This window comes from Meriones unguiculatus, chromosome 8 (assembly GCF_030254825.1).
Source record: "Meriones unguiculatus strain TT.TT164.6M chromosome 8, Bangor_MerUng_6.1, whole genome shotgun sequence".
Lineage (NCBI taxonomy): Eukaryota > Metazoa > Chordata > Mammalia > Rodentia > Muridae > Meriones > Meriones unguiculatus.
This window is the reverse complement of record NC_083356.1, coordinates 25106203-25128122: the sequence shown is the minus strand read 5'-3', so window position 1 is coordinate 25128122 and position 21920 is coordinate 25106203. Positions and strand designations below refer to the sequence as shown.

The window sequence follows — 21920 nt, the reverse complement described above, 5'->3', positions numbered from 1 at the left end:
TCAATATGCAAAAAGCAAAACCGTGCTAGTCTAGAGCACTACGTAACTCAACAGGTTAAGACGGAAGCTGTGTTATTACTCGTACTTTATCATACATAAAAGAAAAGTCGGGCGTAGTAGTGCACCGCTTTAATTCCATCACGAGGAGTCGAGGGAGGGGGAGGCAGGGGCGGGTGGACTTCCGAGTTAGAGGCCAGCCTGGTCTACAGAGTTCCAGGATAGCCAAGGCTACACAGAGGAACCCTGTGTCAAAACTCCAACAAAACAAAAACCTCCTCCACGCGGGCTCAGGAGAGCCAGATCCCAGCCAGCCTCCACGGTGGGCCGACCTGCAGGCCAAGGGCGAGCCGATCACGAAGGCTTTCAGCCAGGAGCGCACGAAGGGCGACCGCCCGGAGCAGACGGAGGGCGTGGCCTCTGGGGCCCGGCCCACACTTCCGCCTACCCGCAGGCTCGTCTGGCGCGCACCATCGAGTCGCCGCTCCTAGAGTCGCTGCAAGCGGCTTCAGTCGCTGGCGTATTTCCGCTGGAGAGTTGAAGTCAGGGCGGCGGGCGGCGGAATTGAGGGCTGCAGCCGCCGGAGCTCAGGAGTTGTCCGGTGTCGATCTTGCATGCTGCTCCGCAACTCTCCGCTCCGCGCCACCGCGCTTGCGCCGAAGCCGACCCGACCCCGGGCACCGCCTGAGGCCTTCAGATGCGCCCCCTTCTCGCTGCCGCTGCACCCCGGGAGACTCGACGCGATCGCTATTTCCAACCGGGCAACGCTGGTCCCGGGCGGGCTAACCGCGAGACCCCTCGGGTGAGTCTGGACCCCCCCCACCCCTGGCCCCACGCTCCCCTTTGTCCCCACGGCACCCGCGCTCCGGTTTCCTGCCTCTCGCTGGTACCGCTCTCGGTCAGCCCTCGGGTCTCGGTCCAGATCTCTGTCGGTTTCTGCCATCCAGGACTGCTGTCTTCTGTTTCAGGGTGGATTTCCCACACTCCCTGATCTGGCCTTGAAGTCCAGCCAGGCTTGGGGCACGTGTTCTGGTGTTGAGAGCAGAGAAAGTACTCTTACTTTATCATCCAGATTTTGTGGTCGGCAGTCACCTGTGTTTCCCAAGCTGCAGGTCTTCCAGCTGTGTCCCAGCTTTGCGGCCTTGCCAGTCAAGGATGGGTAATCACGCAGATAAGCACTTTTATAGATGACTAGTCCTGTCGCAATGTCGCAAGGTTGAATGCCTCCAGGCTCAACTTTTGTGATAGCTGTTAAAATAATTTACCTGTTTTGTTTAGAGGTAAAGTCTCCCTTTTGTATCCTGGCGGGCCTGAACTTGTGCCGACCCCTTTGCTCCTGTCTGCTGAGTGTTAGTACGGCTTATTTTTACTCCTTTACAATGTTTTTCTCTTTTTACCGTTAGTTTCTAGAAGTTGTTCTGGATACTAGTTCTTTAGGAGAAAAATGAATTGGAAATCTTTTCTCTGTGGCTTGCCCTTTCATCTCCCTACGTCCCTTTTAGAACCAGAAAATCTTTTTGGTTGGTTCCACAGCATTTTGTTTGGTTTTGTTTGGCTTGCTCTTTAAGTACCCCAGACTGTCTTTGACATAGCTATGTCGGCAGAGTTGATATAATGGTTAATTTCTCAACTTGACAATCAGAATTTGGGAAGAATGTCTCAATAAAGGATTTTTAGCTCAGCTTGGCTTATGGGCATGTCTGTGGGACATTGCCTTGATGAACTTTACTGATATGGGCAGACCCAGGTTTGGGTCCCTGGACTATGGAAATTAGAGAAAGCTAGATTGAGTTCTAAAAATGTATTAGTTCATTCTGCTTTTGACTATGATGCGACTAGCTGTCTTTAATCAGTGGACCCACTGTAACTTGGAATTGTAAGCCTTTCTTCTCTAAATTTTATTTTATTTTATTTTTTGTCTGGATTTTATCACAGCAGCAGAGATAAAACCTGGCCTTGGGATCTTTTGTTTTTTTTTTTTGTTTTTTTTTTTGGGGGGGGGGGAGGCTGAGTCTCTATAGCCCTGGCTGCTCTGGAACTCACTATGTAAGCCCTGCTGGCCTGGACTTGGAGTTCTCCTAGGATTAGCAGATGGGCCAACAATCCTGGGCCTTGCCCAGAACTCTTGGTCTTGGATTATAGGCCTGCCCCAGCAGCAGCTTTTATTTATTTATTGGAACATTTTATTTACTGTGTGTATATATATGAGTGTGGGGAGTGAATGTGCCACTCTGCATATTTCTCCTTCCACTCTGTGAGTCCAGGGGATTTAACCCAGGCAACATCTGTCACCTTTACCTGCTGAGCCATCCAACTTTTTTCTTTTCCTTTTTTTTTCTTCAGTTTTCCAAGACAGGGTTTCTCTGTGTAGCCTTGGCTGCCCTGGAATCGCTTTGTAGACCAGACCAGGCTAGCCTCACAACGATCCACCTGCTTCTGCCTCCCTGAGTGCTGGGATTAAAGTCATGCACCACTATGTATGCCTAGCCAACTTTTTTCTTTTCTTTCGTTTTTTGTGTTTTGTTTTTTTTTTTTTTTTGTATTTTGAGACAGGCTTTCTCTGGGTAGCCCCTGGCTGTTCTGGACTCTTGTTTTGTAGACCAGGCTGGCCCAAACTCACAGAGATCCACCTGCCTTTGCCTCCCTGAGTGCTGGGATTACAGTCGTGTGCCACCACCCCATTTTAGCTTTTTTCTTTTAAAGTTGATGCTTTTTGTGTCCTGTGAGCATAGTCTTTGCCTGCCTGCCTGGAGTTTATGAAGAAAATGTAATGTCACTTTCTTCTACAAGCTTTCTTAATTTTAAAATTAACTTAATTTTAACGCTTTTGTTTGGAGATAGGGTCTTACTGTATAGCTTTGTTGACCCAGAACTAGATAAGTAGATCAGCCTCCCAGACCCTGCCTCTGCCTTCCAAGTCCTGGGATTAAAGGTGTGTACCAGGGGCTGGAGAGCTAGCTCCGGCTGCTCTTCCAGAGGGACCCAGTTCTAAGATGTGTACCACATACCCAGCATAACCGTCTTTATTTGTATTATTGCTTTTCTCATAAAACATCTGTCATGGTGACAGTCAGGGCTACACAGTGAGACCCTGTCTCAGGGAGGAAAAAAAGGAAGAAAAAAAATGTAACTCTTTATGGATCCTGTTTCTGATGGTTCTATTCCTTTGAACTGTACGTCCGTCTTTTGGGTTTTGGGGCTGGAGGGGGTGCTTGCTTTGTTTTTGAGACAGGATCTCTCTATGTACCCATAGCCATCTTGGAATTTGCTCTGTAGACCAGGCTGGCCTCGAACTCAGAGATCCACCAACCTCCGCCTCCCAAGTGCTGGGATTAAAGGTGTGTGCCACCCACCACCTGGCATCGCTCACTTGCACTTTAAAATGGCATTCAAACTGTATCTCAGATCTTTTGAGGTGATCAAATTGATTGTAGCTTTGGTTTTCTCCTTTGTCCTATTAATTTAGTAGTTTTTTCTTGGGAAGCATGGACAGATCTGTTAGCCCCAGATAAATACAATGATTATAGTAACTTAATTTGACACCTGGATTGGGCCTCTGGGCATGCCTTTGAGGAATTTTTCTTTTCTCCGTTTACTTTGAGGCAGTCTCTCTTTGTATCTTTGGCTGGCCTTTGGCTCACAAAGATCCACATCCCTCAGCGACCACACCCAACTCACCCAACTAGGGGAGATTTTCCTAATTGGTTAACTGAAGTGGAAAGATCCACCCTGACCATGAGTGGCAGCATTTCACCCACAGACTCCTTTGTCAAATGAGAAGGAGAGGAGCTGAGCATAAGCAGGCTTGAGGGATTGGTGGGTCAATTTTAGTGAGAGTGTAGTGGCCCTCCTGCCTCCTATTACAGTGTTAACAATCTCATTATCGGTGCAGCACACGTAGTTATTACTGTGCTGTTTGCTTATTTTGTCGTCCTGACTACAGAATCAATATTATCTCTGTTTCTTGACAGCAACGGGAGGATCTGGAGGGATGATCATACTCTGCCTTAGCCGAACCAAAGCAGTGGCTAATGATGGCTCATTTCTTTCTTTTCTTTTTGATTTTTCAAGACACATTTTCCCTGTGTAGCCTTGGCTGTCCTGGAACTTGGTCCCCACAGTTCAGGCTGCCTGCCTCTGCCAGCCGGGTGCCGGGATTAAAGGCATGTGCCGCTACAAGGCTTGTGCCACTGCACTGCCTCATTGGTTTGCTTTCAGTGGCACAGGATATATTGGCGAGTTACATGCCCAGCACAGTGGGGAGGTTTTCTGAATCAGCTTTTCTTGTTGCTGTGACAAAAGCAGCTTAAGAGAGGAGGGCTTTGTTTAGGCTTGCAGGTTGAAGGGATACAGCCCATCATGGTGGCAGGCAGGAGTGTGAGCTGAAGCTGGACAGATAGCATCCTTGGGCAAGAGCTCAACTGGCTCTTCCCCTTTCTGTTAGACCGGAACCACAGCCCAAAGGACGGCAGTGCATGTATTTCAGGGTCGGTTAGACTTCTGTGGAAACACCCTCACAGATCCATCCAAAGGTGCATCTCCTAGGTGTTCCTCGATGAATATCAACCATCAGAGATAGACTTGCCTTACCCTTTCTTCCTGTGCCGTGTGTGGGTTTCAGCACTCTCTTTCTGACTCACTGTCTCTTGGTAGCAGGCAGTCCTGGAGCCATCTGTGTGCCGGGTGCCGGTGACCTTCAGAGATGTGGCTGTGTACTTCTGCAGGGAAGAGTGGGAGTGTCTCAGCCCTGGCCAGAGGACTCTCTACCGGGATGTGATGCTGGAGAACTTCAGGAATTGCACTGAGCTGGGTAAGGACTGCATGTTAGTTTCTGGAGCCTGGTAGGTCCTGGCCAAAGACCCCTGTGCTGTGTCTGCTATCTTTTAGCTCCCCTGGTGGCTTCTTTCCTCAAACCCTTGGGCCTTTGCAGGGGCCTGGTGTCCGGGCTCACGTTCAGGCATGCATACTTCTGTCTCCCTCTTCCTTGTTCCTGCTTCCAGGCACTTCTCCAGGGATCTGCAGGGGCTGGCCAGGCTGCTGGGTTCCTCTTGTGTTCCCCAGAGTTAGTCTGAGTCCTAGCCTTACGTTGTCTTTTACACAAATCAGACACCATCTCTCACTTTTGAAAAGGATACTGTGGCCCAAGACCAGACCTTGTTTCTCACCTGGAAGAGTGGGATGAGCCATGGGTTGAAGATTGGAACAGATCTGAGTTTCTGGAAGCACAAAAAGGTATCTGCCCAGGTAAGCGAGATGCAAGTAGACTGATCTTGGTTGATCCACCCCAAATTTCCTGGCACTAAGGCCACTTTTTCCACCCTCACACAGACACAGGGGGAGAGTGGATGAAGAGCTCCTTCTGAATTAGGGACTTTGGAGCTGGCGTGAGTAGCAAACTTCTGCCACTAAGCTCTGACAGGAGGGATGTGGACCCTTGTAGTAGAAGAGAGGTATTTGAGAAAGGGAGGCAATGTCCTAGCGTTGTCTGTCATGAGTGTAGGAGTGGCTGAGATCTTACTGTAGTAGCCATTTGGCAATACAGACAGACACAGAGAGAGAGAGAGTGTGTATGTGTCTCAGTCCGACATCATCATGCTCCAGATTTATGACACCTGGGCAGGTTCTCTGTTTCAAGTATGTTTGCTCATTTGTAAAATTAGAATAAAGCCCTGGCCCTTCAGACATTCCCAGTGGTGGTCATGAAAGGGATTTTGTTTTCTTTTTGTCACAGTGGTCATGGAACCCAAGGCTTTAGGTGAACATTTGTCTGTCAGGCTACAACGCAGCCCAGGTCCATGCCCAGCCCCCCAAGACAGGGTTTCTCTGTATAACAGCTAACAGCTCTGGCTGTCTTAGAACTCACTCTGTAGAAGAGGCTAGCCTCGAACTCACAGAGATCTGCCCCCTGATTGCTGGGATTAAAGGCGTGTGCCATAACTGCCCAGCTCAGGTTTTGTTTTTTACTTCATATCCTCTCAGAGGTGAGATCAAGCAGCTTTGTGAGCCTGAGACAAGCTGGGAGGTCCCCAGAAAATGTGGAGCCCCCAGCTGGGGAGTGTATCAGGCCCCTGTTTGCAGGAAGCTTGTGGCTGGCAGAGTGGGCAGTTCTAAATTGTAGAGAGCTCTCAATGCCTGCCCCAGGTCCACCTTCATGATAGGAACAGGTTCTATTACAAGAGCTGACACAAGCTTAGTGGGCACCTAAGTGGTATTTTTTTTTAGTTCATTTAAACCCATTTAAATGAATGCTGGGTAATGGTGGTACCCCTTTTAATCCCAGCACTTGCAGGCATTGGCAGGTGGATCTCTTGAGGTTGAGGTCTACAGAGTGATTTCCACTGGGACAGCAAGGGCTGCACAGAGAAACCGTCTCCAAAATATGAAACCAAAAGCCAGTTTCTTTTGTGTCATAGAACCAGTCCCTGTTTTCCATTGTCTGGGTCAGGTGAACATCAGGATTCACTTTCCAGTCCCCCATTGTTAGTTTAAGCTCATCTGTGTACAATCAACAATTTCTTTTCTCATAATTCATGCCATTTTTCTCTGACTCCCTAAGTAGACTGAGTTAATTTGACACTTGGTAGCTCTTCTTCATCCTCTGTTGGGTGGCTGTTCTGTAAGTTGGCCTGGGCTGGCTCTGTGTAAATGCGTCTGTTCCTCCACAGGAGGCAGAAAGTCCATAGATCGTAAGAGACCCCGTGATCTTCTTGCTTCGGCTCATGAGAAGGTCCGTTCACGATCAGGAGCCAAGAGAGGGGCTGCCTTGAGGAAGAGTGTCCTGACATCCAGTAAGGTACACCTTCCCAGAGCTACCTCAGGGAGGAAAATGGACAAACACGAAGCTTTCCAGAACCAGATGTGTGGAAAATCCCGCAGGAAGCAGCCAGGCCTCAAGGAGCAGTGCAAGAGCGGTGTAGAGGGGCATCCATTTATCTGTGGCACGTGTGGGAAGGCACTGAGTTGCCATAGCCGGCTAGCTGCTCATCAGACAGTCCACACTGGAACTAGGTCGTTTGAGTGCTTTGAGTGTGGCCAGACATTCCGCTGGGTTTCAAACCTTCTTCGGCACCAGAGAAATCACACGAGTGAAAAGCCCTTCTGCTGTGAGGTATGTGGACAGGCCTTCAGCTTGAAGGACCGCCTGGCCCAGCATCGCAAAATCCACACAGAACACCGGCCCTATGTGTGCAGTGACTGTGGGAAGGCTTTCAAACAGAAATCAAACCTCCTCCGGCACAAACTCGTTCACACGGGAGAGAGGCCTTTCTACTGTGACAGCTGTGGTAAGACCTTTCGTACTAAAGAGAATCTCAACCACCACCAGCGGATTCACAGCGGAGAGAAGCCTTACACCTGCGGAGAGTGTGGGAAGGCCTTCAGGTGGCCCAAGGGCTTCAGCATCCACCAGAGGCTGCACCTGACAAAGAGGTTCTATGAGTGTGAGCACTGTGGGAAGGGCTTCCGCCATCTGGGCTTTTTCACAAGGCATCAGAGAACCCACGGGCGGGGAGAGGTATAGAGGCATCTGTGGACAGCTGGACCTTTCCTGTTCTAGGCCCTGGGGAAGAACTACAGCAGGTGCTCTCAAGCCTAGAGGCCATGTAGTCCTTGAAGCAACCGTTTGCAAATCTCTGAGGAAGCTGTGCCAGGATATTGACACAGGGAAGGGGACTGAAGCATGCTGGCAGAGCCGGTAAAAGCTGCTCCTCGGGTGCTCCTTGCCTCTCGGCTGTGTCACCTGAGGAATTCGCCCCTGTCCCGAGTGTCACTTGTGTGCACTTTAACTCTTATTCTCTCATAGCCCTTCTACCATGTCTCCTGTGTTTGGGGAGGTAGGTTTGGGCCTTGAGCTTACTCTTGGAGCTGGTAAGATGGCCCAGTGGGTAAAGGCACTTGCTGCAAAGCCTGATAAACCTGAGTTTGGTTCCCAGGGATGCACATGATAATGTGGAGAGAACCAAAGGCCATAAGTTGCCCTCTGACTTCCTGCACATGTGTGTGCATAAGGACACACAATAAATACATAAGTCAATGAAAAAAAAAGCCTCTTCTGCAACCTCAGGAGGTGGTCATAGACATAGACACGCTTGTTAAAGGGCTACAGTGACCTGGATTCACACTGGGCTGGCATGTAGAAGTTTGTTAAAGCTTCCCCAGCTCTGTTTCTCCAGCGGTTTACTCAGCTAGAGATACTGGATCTTGGGTTCTGTTTATTTGGTTTCATTGAAGTATGACTGGAGGATTATTTCCTAGTGGGGTGGGAGTACTACCTGGAGCTTCGGTGCCCCTTTGCTTCAGGTATGATCCTTGGTAACTGTGTAGAGCTGTCCAGTGCTGGGCAGGGAAGGGTAGCTGGAGCCTTTGCTTCTGGGTGTGTTGAGAGCTGGATGCTCCTCACTGTCTTGTTTCTCTGTACAGGATCATGAGCTGTAGAGATGGCTGCCAAACTAGGCCTTTTCCCAGCTTTCGTTCCTTCAGGAATGAAACTCCACTAAAGTGTCACAGGCTGTGACTGCTGTTGCTATTCAGCATGCAAAAGTGATGGTTTTACCCGCCATTGCCTAAGGTGCTTCTTGGTTCAGCTCTGACCCTGATGCCTTGGGAACTGTTCATGGCCTAGAATTAGCCTGGCCCTATAGCGGTTTGAGGTGGCCATGTGCATCACAGGGCATCTTCAGTTCTAAATCAACATGCCGGTTTTTCAGACAGAAATTTGTCTACCAGGTGGAGCTCATGGACCTAGCCCTGCTCTCTGCAAGCTGATCAAGAAATCAAACTCTTTGTCTTCATTATAAATCAGGTTAACTCTAGATTTGATAACAGGAATCCAGGTTCTAATCATAGCACCCACATGACAGCTCACATCAGTCTGTAACTCCAGTTCCAGGGGATCCAACACCTTCTTCTGGCCTCTGTGGACACCAGGCACACATGTGGTGTATAGATGTAGGTGTAGGCAAAACACCCATACACATAATTTTTTTAAAAAGTGTCAATTACCAAATGCACATGGAATTGGAAAGGAATTTATAGGAAATGGAAACCCAAAGAACAAATTTCTGCTGAGAAAGTACTGAGCCACACCCCACAGGAGATGAAGCGAGATAACCCAGTAAATCAGGTGGAGCTGAGAGATGGCTTTGATCTTAATAAGCTGCCGTAAGTTGTTTTCAGGATTTTTAAATGTATGGCTCTGTTGCCTACATGTATGCAATACAGCATGTGTGTACCCGGTGCCCACAGATGTCTAGAAGAGAATCAAATACCCAGCAACTAGATTTATAGATGGTTGTGAGCACCATGTGGGTACTGGGAACAGAACCCAGGTCCTTTGCAAGAGCTGTACATTTTCTTAATCCCTAAGCCATTGCTCTAGCTTTCAAAACTTAAGCCAAGCCTGATCCTCCTGCTTCTACCTCCTAAATGCTAAGATTGTAGGTCGCTGCAGTGTACCTGGTTTTATGCAGTGCCGGGGATCAGACCCAAGACTAGGTATACATTCTAGTTGACACTTTTCCAATTGAGCCACATCCCCAGCCCTGTAAAAAGTAATTTTTTAGACCATAGAAAAGTGAACAGAGCTCTGGTGTTCAGGTGTATGAAGGAACTGGAAGTTAGCGGAGTATGTTTGAAATGTCTATAATTTCTTATCTTAATACACACTGACAGTTGTTCAAGTCAGATGGTAAAGTTTGTTGGTGCTGGACGCCATGACAAAATACCACAGACAGGGTGGCTTAACCAAACCATTTTCCTCAGGTCTGGAGGCTTGGAAGATCATAATGGCAGCATCTTACTTTCTGGTGAGACCTCTTTCTGATTTACACGAAGGGAAACCGGAGCCTTGTTTTTTTCTAACAAAAGCACTGATTCCACTGGGGGGCCCATCTCTGTGATTTCATCCAGGGTGACTTCTTCAAGACCCCACATCTGCTCTCGTGCCGTTGAGTTGGAAGTTCCAACACTGGAACTATTACAGCAGTTGTCCAGGTTTACTTCTGTAAGTCAGGAGCCAGTGAATGGATGTGTGTGCTCCCCCCTGCCCCTCGCCATATTCAGATGGTGTTCTTCATACTTGGATAAATGAAAATACATGCTTGCCTTCCACCTCAGGACTGCCAGGCAGATCGGTCTGTTCTATGTCCAGTAGGTGGAGTTGGGAAGGCCTTTCGTAGGTAGGAGAGGTAGAAAGGCCTGCTGTGGGGCACATTGCCTTGAGAGTGGGCACTTTGACCTGAGTGGTTTTGTTTGCAGCTGTGGAGATTGAATCTACACAGAGCTAGGCAGGTGCTGCTGAACTGCCTCTGTAACTGTCTTTGACACAGTCTGATCTTGAATTTGCCAGCCTCCTGCCTCAGCCCCACAAATGGTTGGGATTACAAGCCTATACTGCCAGTGCCTATAGACTTGAGTTTTGAGTGCTTTTCCAGAACCAGCTGGCCTCTACCTGATTTAGTTTTGTTTGGTGCGTGTGTGAGTGCATGCGTGCATGCATTTCATGTTTATGTGTATGCGTATATTTTCCTGCAGTGGACATCGGGACAGTGAAGAGAACAGCAGAATGGTTTTATCGCACTGTTACTCACTACCTTCTCAAAGCTGAATAAAGGGGTCTCATTGGATGTTCTGTAAGCAGGTGAGTGGTCAGCAGTTTCTCAGGACCACATCAGCCCTGTAGGGTGTGTGTGCACGGGGCTACTTGATTGTCCCATGGGGCCAGCAAGTGGCAGGACTATGCCTGTGACCTTGATCCCAGGCAATACTCACTTGTCTTGACCAGCAGGCTATAAAACATGTGGCATTCACTGATGACCTTGAACCAGAGGTGAAAAGTCTGGACAAAACCCCACCAATTCCTGAACTCCCCAAACTCAGGACTTCAGATCTCACCAATACTCACTTCAGTAATCCCTGCCCTCACAAACTCCACCCCCTAAGAAATCCTATATAAAGACTGCATGTGTCCAGTTCCCTACTATCTTCTGGGAGCAGAAGCAGCCACTCCTGGACTCATCTCTCCTCTGCTGGATTTGTCCCTCCAGTGTCTGGTGTGACTACTGCCTGGTGAGACTCATCAGAAGAAGCAATGAAGAGAAAGAAGCAAAGAAGGAGCAGAGCTTAAGACTCCTAAGCCGCTCAGTTCCTCAGGGGTTGGGCTAACTCTCCTGTGGGAGCTGCAAGGAGACCTCAGAGCTGTGTGATTTTTGGGTTCCCACATCTCAGGATACCCTTGGGACACTGTCCCACCTCAGAGCTGGGATACCTTCCCAGGCCTTGGAGTTGTGGTTTACCCTTCCCAGGATACCCTCCCATCCAAGTACCAGTAAGGCCAACAACAACAAGAAAAACCACCATGACCAAAACCAACTTAAGTTTCCAGAGGGGTTTAAGAGTCCACGTGTAGGAGGCACGGTGGCAGAAGCAGGAAGCTGAGAACTCATCCTCAGCCACAAGCACTTAGCAAAGACACAATTGGAAGTAGGATGAGGCTTTTAATGAAAAAGCCTGCCCCCGGTGACACACTTCCTCTAGCAAGGCAGTACCTCCCCAATCCCCCTCCTCCCAATAGTACCACCAACTGGGGGATAAGCACTCAAAACACCAAAGCCAACAGGGGAACATCCAGAAGCCATGGTACTCATTGGTAACCACAGAGAGATCGAAGGAAGGATTCCGTTCAGGTCCAGCCTGGTGAACCAATATTACTTGACTTGCTTGACAGCAGCTGCACAACGGAGCTGCTTCATACCAGGTCCCACCTTCAGTGAACACCCCACTTAATATACTCCAGCATTTCTGGGGACCGCCTGCAGCTGGGGGGCAAGATGAAGACAAAGGTGTAGGCTGGCAGCAGGCAGTGTCCAGAAACTTGAATGTGGTCTGATGAGCCACTCCCTTTACAGGGCATGTTAATAGGCTTGGTTTTGTGAGGGTGCCTGGGTAATCAGCTTAGAAGGTAGGAGTGAGTGCTTCACACTGCAGCATCCGAGGCTGGGCGATGGTAGCGCATGCCTTCACTCCCAGCACTCAAGGTTTTTTAAATGGGTGACTTGCCTACACCTATGTACATAGCATGTGGCAGAGGCACACAGATCTCTGAGTTCAAGGTGAGCCTGTTCTATAAAGCAAGTTTAGGCAAGCCAAGGCTACACAGAGAAACCCTGTCTCGAAGAACCAAACCAGAACCCCCCCAAAAAAAAAAACAACAAAACCCAACCCTGTAGCATCTGAGGGGTGGGAGATGGCTTGCTGGATACAGTGGAAGCATGAGGGTCCAAGTTTGTGTCCCTAACACTCACATAAAAAGCTTAATGAGGGGGGTTGGAGAGATGGTTCAGAGCTTACTATTCTTCCAGAGGTCCTAAGTTCAATTCCCAGCAACCACATGGTGGCTCATAACCATCTATAGTGAGATCTGGTGCCTTCTTCCAGTGTGCAGGCAGAATGCTGTATAAATAATAAATATTTTTTAAAAGGCATGTGCCCCACCCATAATGGTAGGGGCTGAACTCCTGGGGCAAGCTGGCAAGCTGGACTAACCTAGGTTCGGCAAGAGATCCCGCCTCAGTACAGCAGAGAGTGATCAAGGAAGACCCCGATGGTGTCAAGCTCTGGCCTTCATGAGCACAAACGTATTTTTGCAAACCTCCATCTAGACATACACAGTACATACAAGCGAGATTGCACCATCTGATGTTATCTCAGCGAGGAGAGGTGTGCTTTAAACTGGTCCTGAGGCTGCTCTTGGACAGCAGGGCATGCTCCCTCATGGCCTACACACTCCTCTCTTCATTCAGCAGTCCTGGAGGCCCTTGGACTGGACTGTTAGATCTTGGAAGATTCCACGTAGGGAGCTGGAGAGATGGCTCGGTGATAAGCATCTGCTGCTCTTGCTGAGGACCCAGGTTTGGTTCTTAACACCTACTCGGTGGCTCACAAAATCTGTAGCTCTAGTTCCTGGGAATCAGACATTTCCTTTTACCTCTGCAGGCACCAAGTATGCTCATGGTACATGTATATACACAAAGGTAAGTCACCCATACACATAAAACTCTAAAGATTTTATGTATTTTCTATATATGGGTACCTTGTCTGCATGTACATGTGTGTACCAGAAGAGGGCATCCAATCCCATTAGAGATGGTTGTGAGCCACCATGTGAGTGCCGGGAATTGAACTCAGGACCTCTGGAATAGCAACCAGTGCTCTTAACTGCTAAGCTGTCTCCCCAATCTCTAAAAATTTTTTACAAGTTTTTTTCTTTCTTTCTTTCTTTTTTTGAGACGGGGATTCTTTGTGTAGTCCCTGAATGTCCAGGAACTCACTCTGTAGACTAGGCTGGCCTCAAACTCAAAGAGATCCATCTGCCTCTGCCTCCCAATGCTGGGATTAAAGGCACCCACCACCACCACCACCAGGACAAAAAAAAATTTAGCGCAGTTTTGTTAAATCCTAAAGCTGGCTCCACCATTTGCATCATCCCCCAACAATGTGTGAGTGGTTGGAAAGCTCTGATCAGTTAAGCTGGAGAAGGAATTCAAGACTGACCTCTTGGACGGGATCCCTCTACTTTGCTAATCCAATCCAATCTTGTCCCTGAAACAGCCGCATCCGAGTTCTAGCAACTGTCCAGTCAAGCTACCCTGGTCCAGACAGGGGAAGGTTCATGGGGGTTGCTGTCTAAGGCCGTGTCCCAGCCCACATGCACTGGAGAATTCCCAATCAGTGTCAGAAGTATAGAAGCTGTGGACTCCCTCATCCTGCACCTTAGACTGGGAGGAACCATCTGTCGTGAACAGAATTCTAGACAGGAAATGTGTCCAAAGTCAGTGTCTCTGACTGTGTTGACAAGAGTTCAGACCTCAGTTAAGGAACATTTTAAAGACTGGCTTTGCACATTAAGACGAAGGGGCTAGGGTGATCGTGCACACCTTTAATCCCGGCAGTGGGGAAGCAGAGGCAGGAGAATCTCTTTGGTTCAAGGCCAGCTTGCTCTAGAGAGAGTCCCTCAAGGACAGGACAGGACAAGATGTGACCAACGAAAGGGGCATAGCTAGCTCCAGATACCACTGGGACAAGTGACAAAATCTAACTGGCCAGTATGATTTAGTAGATAGTATTTTCTCCAAGGTGAATTTCCTGATTTTGATTATGTTTTGAAGAAATGCGGGACAGGGATAGGAATGTAGCTTAGGTGTAGGTTTATCACCCATACAGCCTTGGGTTCAACCCCCAGCACTGGAAGAAAACAGGTCAAAGTGCTATCCAGTAAACACACACAATAAAGCTAGAACTGTTTCCAACAGAATCCCAGATGCCTCAGAGTATCAAAACCTATGTATTCCTGTTTCTCTAGTTGTGTGGCATTGAGAATCCCAGTTAAGTCTTGCAGTATTCCCTAAATTTAATGATGGGAAAGCCTAGTAGGCTCTTCCTAGGCTGATGAGAACAGAATCTGCTCTCTTCTGCAGAAATTCCCTTGAAGTTACACTACCCAACTTTCCCTGAGTGCTGTCTATGCCTGCCTAGCTGGCTCCTTACCCAGGCTGGCTGTTGGTGGAAGGGCACTGAATTCCAGCAGGCAAGGAGATCTGGAGCTCACTTGTAGCTCCCATGGCCAGCCACTGCTCACCTGAAATACAGAGGGAAGCGAACCAAGCGGGTGCCAGGGCATCAAGGAGTTTATTTTCCATTTTTATTAATATCCTTATGTAACCAAGAAAGCTTCCAAGGTATGTCTCTCCCACCTCACGACCCTACCGGCCTGCTCCCTCTTATGGGTTCAGGCTTTCCCCAAGACAGCTTCTGTGGCATTCTCAGTGTTTGCAGTCTCCTCCATCTGTGGGTTGGGAGGGTCCCGATCTTGGGACTGAACTGAGAGAGGCCTGTTGCTGACTTTTGCAGATGGGATGGTTTCTTGGGAAAGCTCACGCGTGGAGGGCTGTGGGGAGATCCGAGAGTCCTCACGAGACTGTGGCTGCACGGAGGAGGGAGCCGACAACAGGGCCTGGGAGCCTTTGACTGACGCGGTCGAGGAGATCCGCGGGCTCCTGGACAAGGGAGTCAGAGACGAGGCGTGAGTTACCAAACGTGATGGACTTGGGACAGCCATCACAGACCCAGCCTTTTGAGGTGGGGCCAAAGAAGAGTCTGTATACAGAGTCTTGGGCTCATGTTGTGACACCGACTGGGCTGGGGAGACCAAAAATGGTTGGGACAGAATCTGGGCCTTTAAAGTGATATTGGACGACTCCTCAGGAGATTTAACTGAGCTGACGGACAAGCTGGGTGGGAGGCTTTGGGGCGGCTGCCAGAGCGGTGGCCCGTCGGGTCCCCTGTGCAGCCAGCTGTGTAGATGCTGTATGTTCCCCACATTCACGTGTTCCTGCTGCAGCTGCTCCCGCTGCTCTAGCAGCTCCTGCCGCATCTCCAGCAGTAACTGGGCCCGGAGGAGAAGCCTCAGGAGCTCTTGGCGGAGACGCCCATTGTCCGACTTGATGCCCTGTGTGTGCGAAATGAGGGCACGAGCTGCCGTCCGCTCTGCGCGTCGCGCCAAGGACAGCACCTGCTGGCGGGCCTCACGCTCGAAAGCCGTCTTGTTTTCCATGAAGCGTCGCTTCGCCCGGTTGAGAAGCAGCGTGTGCTCCACGCGCATGTGCAGCAGCTCGCGCTCCAGGGTCCGGATTCTCGCCAGCTGCTCCAGCTGCAGCTCCTGTAGGGAGGTCGCGGATCAGCTCACAGCTGGGGAGCAAGCACGCCCATCCCCCTCGAACCCTCCCGGTCCGCGGGACCGCTCGCACTGGCCTTGTAGGGCTGAAGCTCCTGAACCTGCTGGGCCATGTCTTCTGCGCGCATCTGCATTTCTACTAGCTGCGCACGCACCCCGTCCTCACGCCCTTGGTAAAGAGACGCCAGTTCGGCTCGTTGCCACCGGATCAGCGCCAGGTCCATGCGGTTCTGGTCCTCGAGGCGCACGATGGAGCTGGCACAGCGCTGGGCGTGCGCGCTCACATAACTGGCATAAAGCCGGTTCTCTTCGCGCAAGCGCCGTGCCTCGCGGTCCAGGAACTTATTGTTCTGCAGCACCTGCTCCACATGCTGCTCACAGGCCACCAGGTTGTCCGAGAGCAGCGTGTACTCGCGCTGCAGGTACTGCGCGTGCTCTGAGAGCGGGAACTCCCCACTGTCAGCTGCCTGCTTGCGCGAGGTGAACTGTCCGCGCCTCCTCCTAGGCGCCATGACTTGAGGCCCGGGTCAACTGGGCTCATAAGAGCACCGTGCCCCACCCGCACCCTCAGCTCAACACATTCCCCCTCCTCAATCCGAAAATTCTGGAGAACTACACCCTAGGTTGAGGGATGTGTCTTCAGTGTATGAGGTTCAGAGCAGGAAGAATTAGAGATGAGACCATCGTGGTCAGCCTGAGTATGAGTGCTTCCGCCAGAACTCAGCTGTCCCTTCGCATCCTGGCGCAGGTGACTAGGAATGTTGATTCCAGCATGCGCAGCCTCTATGGAGACAGAACTTAGTCGCTGTACCCCCACCTCCTCCCATTCTGTTGCTCTGGCAACGGCTTGATTCAAGCTTTCATTCCCCGCCGTTTCTTACATCCTTGCACGGCTCTGCAGGGATATGGTCAAAGTCAGGCAAAGCTTCGCTTTCCACACTAACTTCCAAGTCCCCATCCTCCACTCTCCAGGTTCTTAGCGCTCTTGCTGTCACTCCATCAGGGGCTCTTCAGGTCCCGCAGCATAGGAAGACTCTTCCACACGCTCCCTCGATCCAGCTTTGAGAGAGCCCTTCTCCACCTGTACTTATGAAGTCTTTATGCTCTCGGGACAAAGCCCCTTCACACTGTTGGGTTCGGGGTGGAAGCTGAGAAAACTCATTTCAGAGACAGGAACTTAAAATGCAAGCTGTATTTTCTGTGCGCTTAGGGAGGAGACCAGTTCAGGATTTGAACCGAGTCCCCAAGGGGAGGCTGTAATTGCATATTTAAAGGGTAAAAACCATAGAGCAAGGGGGAGCGGGGTGGGCTGTCGCATTGTCCAATCATATTTTGACATAAGGGATTGAGCATGGGAGTTTCCCCATCAATCAGGGTAGGAGTAGGTCCTTGGGCCTGAACTTGTTTGATCCTGCCATCAAAGTGGAGAAGTTGTCCTTGAGATGCTTTAGACTCAGACAACTGTTTCCTTACAACAGAAGCTGTTCAGTTACTGGGAAGTCTTCAGCTCCCCTAGGACCTGGGACTTTGAATTTAGTTTCTCCCTATGATTAAATGGAGTCTGAAAATGAAATAGTATCACTGAGAATAAGCTCTTTTTGCTTGTTCCCAACAAAAGCAGCATTTCAAAGGGGACTCTTGGCATCTGAGGCCTTTGGTGGAATGGGACTGAGAGAAGGCATTAAGACCTTTCTGATATAATGTATGATAAACAACGATCTTCATAATTTCAGGGCTGGGACTCAGTAGGAAAGCAAAAATTTATTTTACAACCTTGCAAAGTCTGCGCAACCTATAGAAAAGGCAAAAATAGCTAGCCTGCAAATTTAGCTCATAATAGCGGGTTTTCTTGTTTTTTTTTTTTTTGTTGTTGTTGTTTTTGTTTGCTTTGTTTGTTTTTTGTTTGGTTTGGTTTTGGTTTTTCGAGATAGGGTTTCTTGTGTGTAGTCTTGCCTATCCTGGACTCACTTTGTAGACCAGGCTAGCCTCAAATTAGAGATCCACATGGCTGTGCCTCCCAAGTGCTGGGATTAAAGGTGTTTGCCAGAACTGCCCAGCTAAACAGTGGTTTTTATATCCTTAACCGTATTTCCCTGCCCTTCTGAATTCCTCACTGGCTAGGTTCTTCAGGGAGGTGAACTTTTCCCTACTTGTCTCGCATAATTCCCATTCAAAATTCCCCATCCTTTTGGGGCTCAAAATCTCCTCCCCTTTTTGTTTACACAGACCCCAGTTGCTTAGAAGATTGTGAATTTTCAGACAATGATAAACTAAAAAGAGCCCATGTAGGAAGGTGCCAGCTGCTAGCTAGAGAAGACAGGGGCCTTGTGCCTCCTGCTTATCTGTGGGTCATTAATGAGTGCTAAATGCCCCTCACATTAAAACTGAACCTTTTTTTGTTTATTATTTTTTTAATCTTCTGGCCAGGGCACTTATCCCTGAGGCCCATCCATGACTTCTTCTTCTTAGCTCCCTCTCCTAGTAGGCAAGACATCTAGAGGGTAGAGGGAGTACCCCAGGGATGTGATGTCTCCCTCCTTGTGATTAACTCCACTTAGACGGCATCCGCACAGGATTCGGTCTTGACTAGAAAACGTCAGCCGCCTGCCAGGTTGCTAGTGGATGCTAGACATGGCAGTTCAGTGGGGGGTGCTGGTTTGGCAGAGTGGTAACAACAGTAAGCAAAGCACTGGTGTGCCAGCGTGCTCTGATTCCATTGGCTGATAACCATCATCGTGTCAAGCAAAAGGGCAATAGCCAAAATCACCAAGAAGGACCCTCAGCCCACAACACGCAAGGTGTTTGCAATGTTTGGCCAATCACAGATTCAGGAGGCAAAACAGACCTTTAAGGTGATCAACCAGGCTGGGCAGTAATGGCCTACACCTTTAATCCCAGCACTCAGGAGGGGCTCTGAGCCTCTAGACCAGCCTGATCTACAGAGTGAGTTTCAGTACCCTGTCTCAGAAAACAAACAAGCAAACAAACAAAAGACAGGATCAAATAGAACCAGACTTGCTTCCTGGACAAGGAAGAACCGTGTGTCTATTTGCCTCCCTGGGGAAAAAATTCAGTTGGGTAGATACCTGAATGCCATGATGAATGAGGTGCCAGGCTCCATCCATCTCAGTATGTTTCTGACTATATTTGGTGAGAAGTTGACTGTCACAGGTGCCAGGCTCCATCCATCTCAGTATGTTTCTGACTATATTTGGTGAGAAGTTGACTGTCACAGATCCTGAAGATGTCATCAGGAATGCTTTTGGTTGCTTTGATGAAGAAGCAACTGGGCCAGAAAGACTACCTTAGAGAAATGCTGGTATCTATGGGTGATTGAGTACAGGAAAGAAGTGGGTGAGTGTCTTAAAACCTCTGTTGACAAAAAGGGATTTCAGCTACATGGAGTTCACACACATCTTTCAAGAGGGAGCAAAAGACAAATGATTGGATTCCAGATGGACAAACATCCCTGCTGCCTCTTGGGGTATTTCTGAGATTTTTGTCCTTAGCATTACAGCTTTTTTTTTTTTTTTTGCCTTCCTTGTTTTGTATTCTTTAACCATTTTGGGGCTCATGTGAAGGGATGCTGGCTAGCTGGAGCGGGGTGAGCATGGCTCTGGCAGGCCTCACCCTTCTTCATTCCCTCTGCCTTGCTAAAAACCAGATTACAGTCCTAAACGTAGCCACCAAGGTCCGTTCCCTTATTTGGCCACTTCCTCCTCCTGAGGCGGACCACCAAGGTTCAGCAATCAAAAACCCCTTTGGCTGCTCTAATTAACATGTCCAGTTAAAATTAAACCTCATCCTAACACAGGGTGTCTCTCCCTCCCCCCCCCCCCGCTTACCTTTATTAACTGCCATTTTCCTATATGCCACACCTGTCTCCTCTCCATCCAGTGATAGTTCTTTGCCCCACTCCAGGACAAATACCCTCCCTCCTTCTCTCCTTTCTTGTGTTCCTTTTCCCTTCTTTCTCATCTCCCAATCTCCTGTAACTGTCCCTTATCCTTGCCCTCCATCCTTCTGGGTCAAATAAATCTCCTTTGTACTGAGAACTGGGTCTTAGGGGTCCTGAGCTAATACTTTTCCTTTCAACGTGTATCTTTATAATCAGACTGGAAACGGGACTTTCTGTCATTTTCACCAGTTAACAGGCACTCCTGTCTCTTCCAGATAACTGCAGCCCACAGAGGCCCCCCTTTTTTTTCAGAGAAAGTTCTTCGCTAAATTATTATTATCTTTCCCTAAATGATGAAACCTTTAAAAACGTGAGTGGTCGTCTAGAGCCTGGTAAAGCACCACCTTGGGGCTGTGGCACATCTGTTTCTTCTCCTGAGAAGCCTCCATAGTCTCCATCCTCAGGACAGCTCTGCCGAGTAACTTACATCTGCCCCCAGTTTGTCTACTAGTGTCAGAAGCAGAACTTCTACTCAGCTCTGCCTACACTTACTAGTTATGGACAGATCTGAGTGTCCTTGAGTTTAGGAAACCCCATATAAACACAGATTTTAGTAATCCTCAGATCCTGTGACTTTTCCCAGGAAGACTCAGGAAGTCTGCATCTCTGGGAGCCAGCAAGGGATGAACAGGAGCTCAGCAGGAGAGCCTCCTGGCCTTGAGTAAAGGCACAAGAGGGGCTTCTATCACCTTTTGGGGGTGCTTTCACCGTGAATGAGCAATGAGGCTAGAGTAACTTTGGCAGGGCCCGCTGTGAGTCTTGTAAGTTTCAGGTTTCTGGAACCTGTAAGTTTTATTTATTTCCCGAGCTTCAGATGCCTCCTCCTTTTTCCAAGAGGGAACGTTTCAGTTCTGTGGAATTTGCTACACAACAAAGCCTTTTTAATGCTTTGAGAATCTGCTGTTATTAGTTAGGCCTGGCTATATAAAACTGGATGTCAAGGTGTGATCCTTGAAAAGGTGGTGGCAGGAGGATCAAGGTGTTAAAGAGGCCCTGCCTCAAAAAAAAAAGGATGGGTAAGTAAAAATAAAATACTAAGTGCAGTTTGAATAGGTATAGGTATGATTGGGCTGTTATATATGACTACCCTCCAAGTCAAACAAGAGAGAGAGAGAGAGAGAGAGAGGTTGAGATGTCGACTCCAGGAAGAAATTGTAGCAACAGGGAAGCTTACATTTTCTCTTCTCTTTGTGACCTACATGAGTTTTAAGCCACTTTTATGAACTTCTGGCGTAGCCTGGTTTAGGTATCTGCCATTCCAAGAATGATGGCGATAAGTCAAAGGTGTAAGAGTCAAGGTATTTACCAGGCATGACTTAATTTGTTTTTTTTTTTAATTTATTGAAGAAAATGTGGAGCTGGAGAGGTGACTCAGCGGTTAAGAGTTCTTGCTGCTCTTTCTGACTGTGCTTCCAGTACACCCATGGCAGCTTAAAATCATTTGTAACTCCACTTCCGGGGGAATCTGATGCCTCTGGCCTCTATGGAGGCATGCTTATACCCCATGCACACACACAGAGACATGCATACATATGTGCATACACACACACACACACGATTAAAAATAATAAAGAGAAAAAATAAACTGCAGGGAGAGTCAGACCCAGCAGGTAACAAAATGACCATCCCTGATAGAGAGCGGGAGTTCTTTAAACCGGAGGCTCTCAGCCTTTGGGTCATGACCCTCTGGGGGTCAAACGACTCTTTTACAGGGGTGGTCTAAGGCGATTGGAAACCATAGAAACATTACGATTCATAGGAAGATTACACTTATGAAGCAGCAAGGAAATAAGTTTATGGTCAGGGGTCACCGAGACATGAGGAACTGTATTAAAGGGCCACAGCATCAGGAGGGTTGAGAACCACTGATTTATACAGGTAAGGGAAGTTACCAGTCTTGCCTGTGTGGAGTCCATACCTAATTAGAGAAGCAGGCCTCCTGCTGTCATGTTAAGTAGTAAATTTTAAGTAGTAAAAATGTCTTTCTTGAGACCAGCCACTTGGAGTAAGGCACCATGGGTAAGTAGGTTTTAGGCACTAGAGGATGGTATAAAACACCAAAAGTCACTGGGGTCAGACTCTAGGTAGTCAGGGACTGGTTGCTAAGTGTAGCCATATCTGCCATCTACTATGATTTGGCGCTTTTTGTCTCTACAGACACTTTAAATGTATAAATTATCCTTTCAGGGTTTCCAGATGACTGACATCTTTATGGTGTGTGGCCCAACATGTGGAACA

At 48.7% G+C, this 21920-nt stretch overlaps 2 protein-coding genes across 3 annotated transcripts; one reads left to right on the top strand and one right to left on the bottom strand.

The window, feature by feature from the left end:
• The first annotated feature begins 228 nt into the window (after positions 1–228).
• Positions 229–8040, top strand: Znf707 (zinc finger protein 707). 2 transcript variants are annotated; one of them, XM_021659532.2, is made up of 4 exons: positions 229–799; positions 4651–4807; positions 5128–5241; positions 6663–8040. In XM_021659532.2, exons 1-4 carry the CDS (start codon positions 695–697, stop codon positions 7514–7516), a joined length of 1230 nt encoding a protein of 409 aa, XP_021515207.1. In that variant the 5' UTR covers positions 229–694; the 3' UTR covers positions 7517–8040. The 2 variants fall into 2 exon arrangements, with proteins under 2 accessions (XP_021515207.1, XP_021515214.1); XM_021659539.2 differs by having other exon boundaries at positions 231–799; positions 4654–4807.
• Positions 8041–14706: 6666 nt separating this feature from the next.
• Ccdc166 (coiled-coil domain containing 166) lies at positions 14707–16467 on the bottom strand. The gene is made up of 2 exons (XM_021659522.2): positions 15802–16467; positions 14707–15709 (listed from the first exon to the last, which is right to left on the bottom strand). Exons 1-2 carry the CDS (start codon positions 16234–16236, stop codon positions 14780–14782), a joined length of 1365 nt encoding a protein of 454 aa, XP_021515197.1. The 5' UTR covers positions 16237–16467; the 3' UTR covers positions 14707–14779.
• Between the last annotated feature and the right edge of the window lie 5453 nt (positions 16468–21920).

Coding starts and splice junctions, on each gene's coding strand:
- Znf707 (XM_021659532.2), top strand. CDS start 695: ATGCGCCCCCTTCTCGCTGCCGCTGCACCCCGGGAGACTCGACGCGAT. Junction 800..4,650: donor CTAACCGCGAGACCCCTCGG/GTGAGTCTGGAC, acceptor GTCTCTTGGTAG/CAGGCAGTCCTGGAGCCATC. Junction 5,242..6,662: donor ACAAAAAGGTATCTGCCCAG/GTAAGCGAGATG, acceptor GTTCCTCCACAG/GAGGCAGAAAGTCCATAGAT.
- Ccdc166 (XM_021659522.2), bottom strand. CDS start 16,236: ATGGCGCCTAGGAGGAGGCGCGGACAGTTCACCTCGCGCAAGCAGGCA. Junction 15,710..15,801: donor AGGAGCTTCAGCCCTACAAG/GCCAGTGCGAGC, acceptor ACCTCCCTACAG/GAGCTGCAGCTGGAGCAGCT.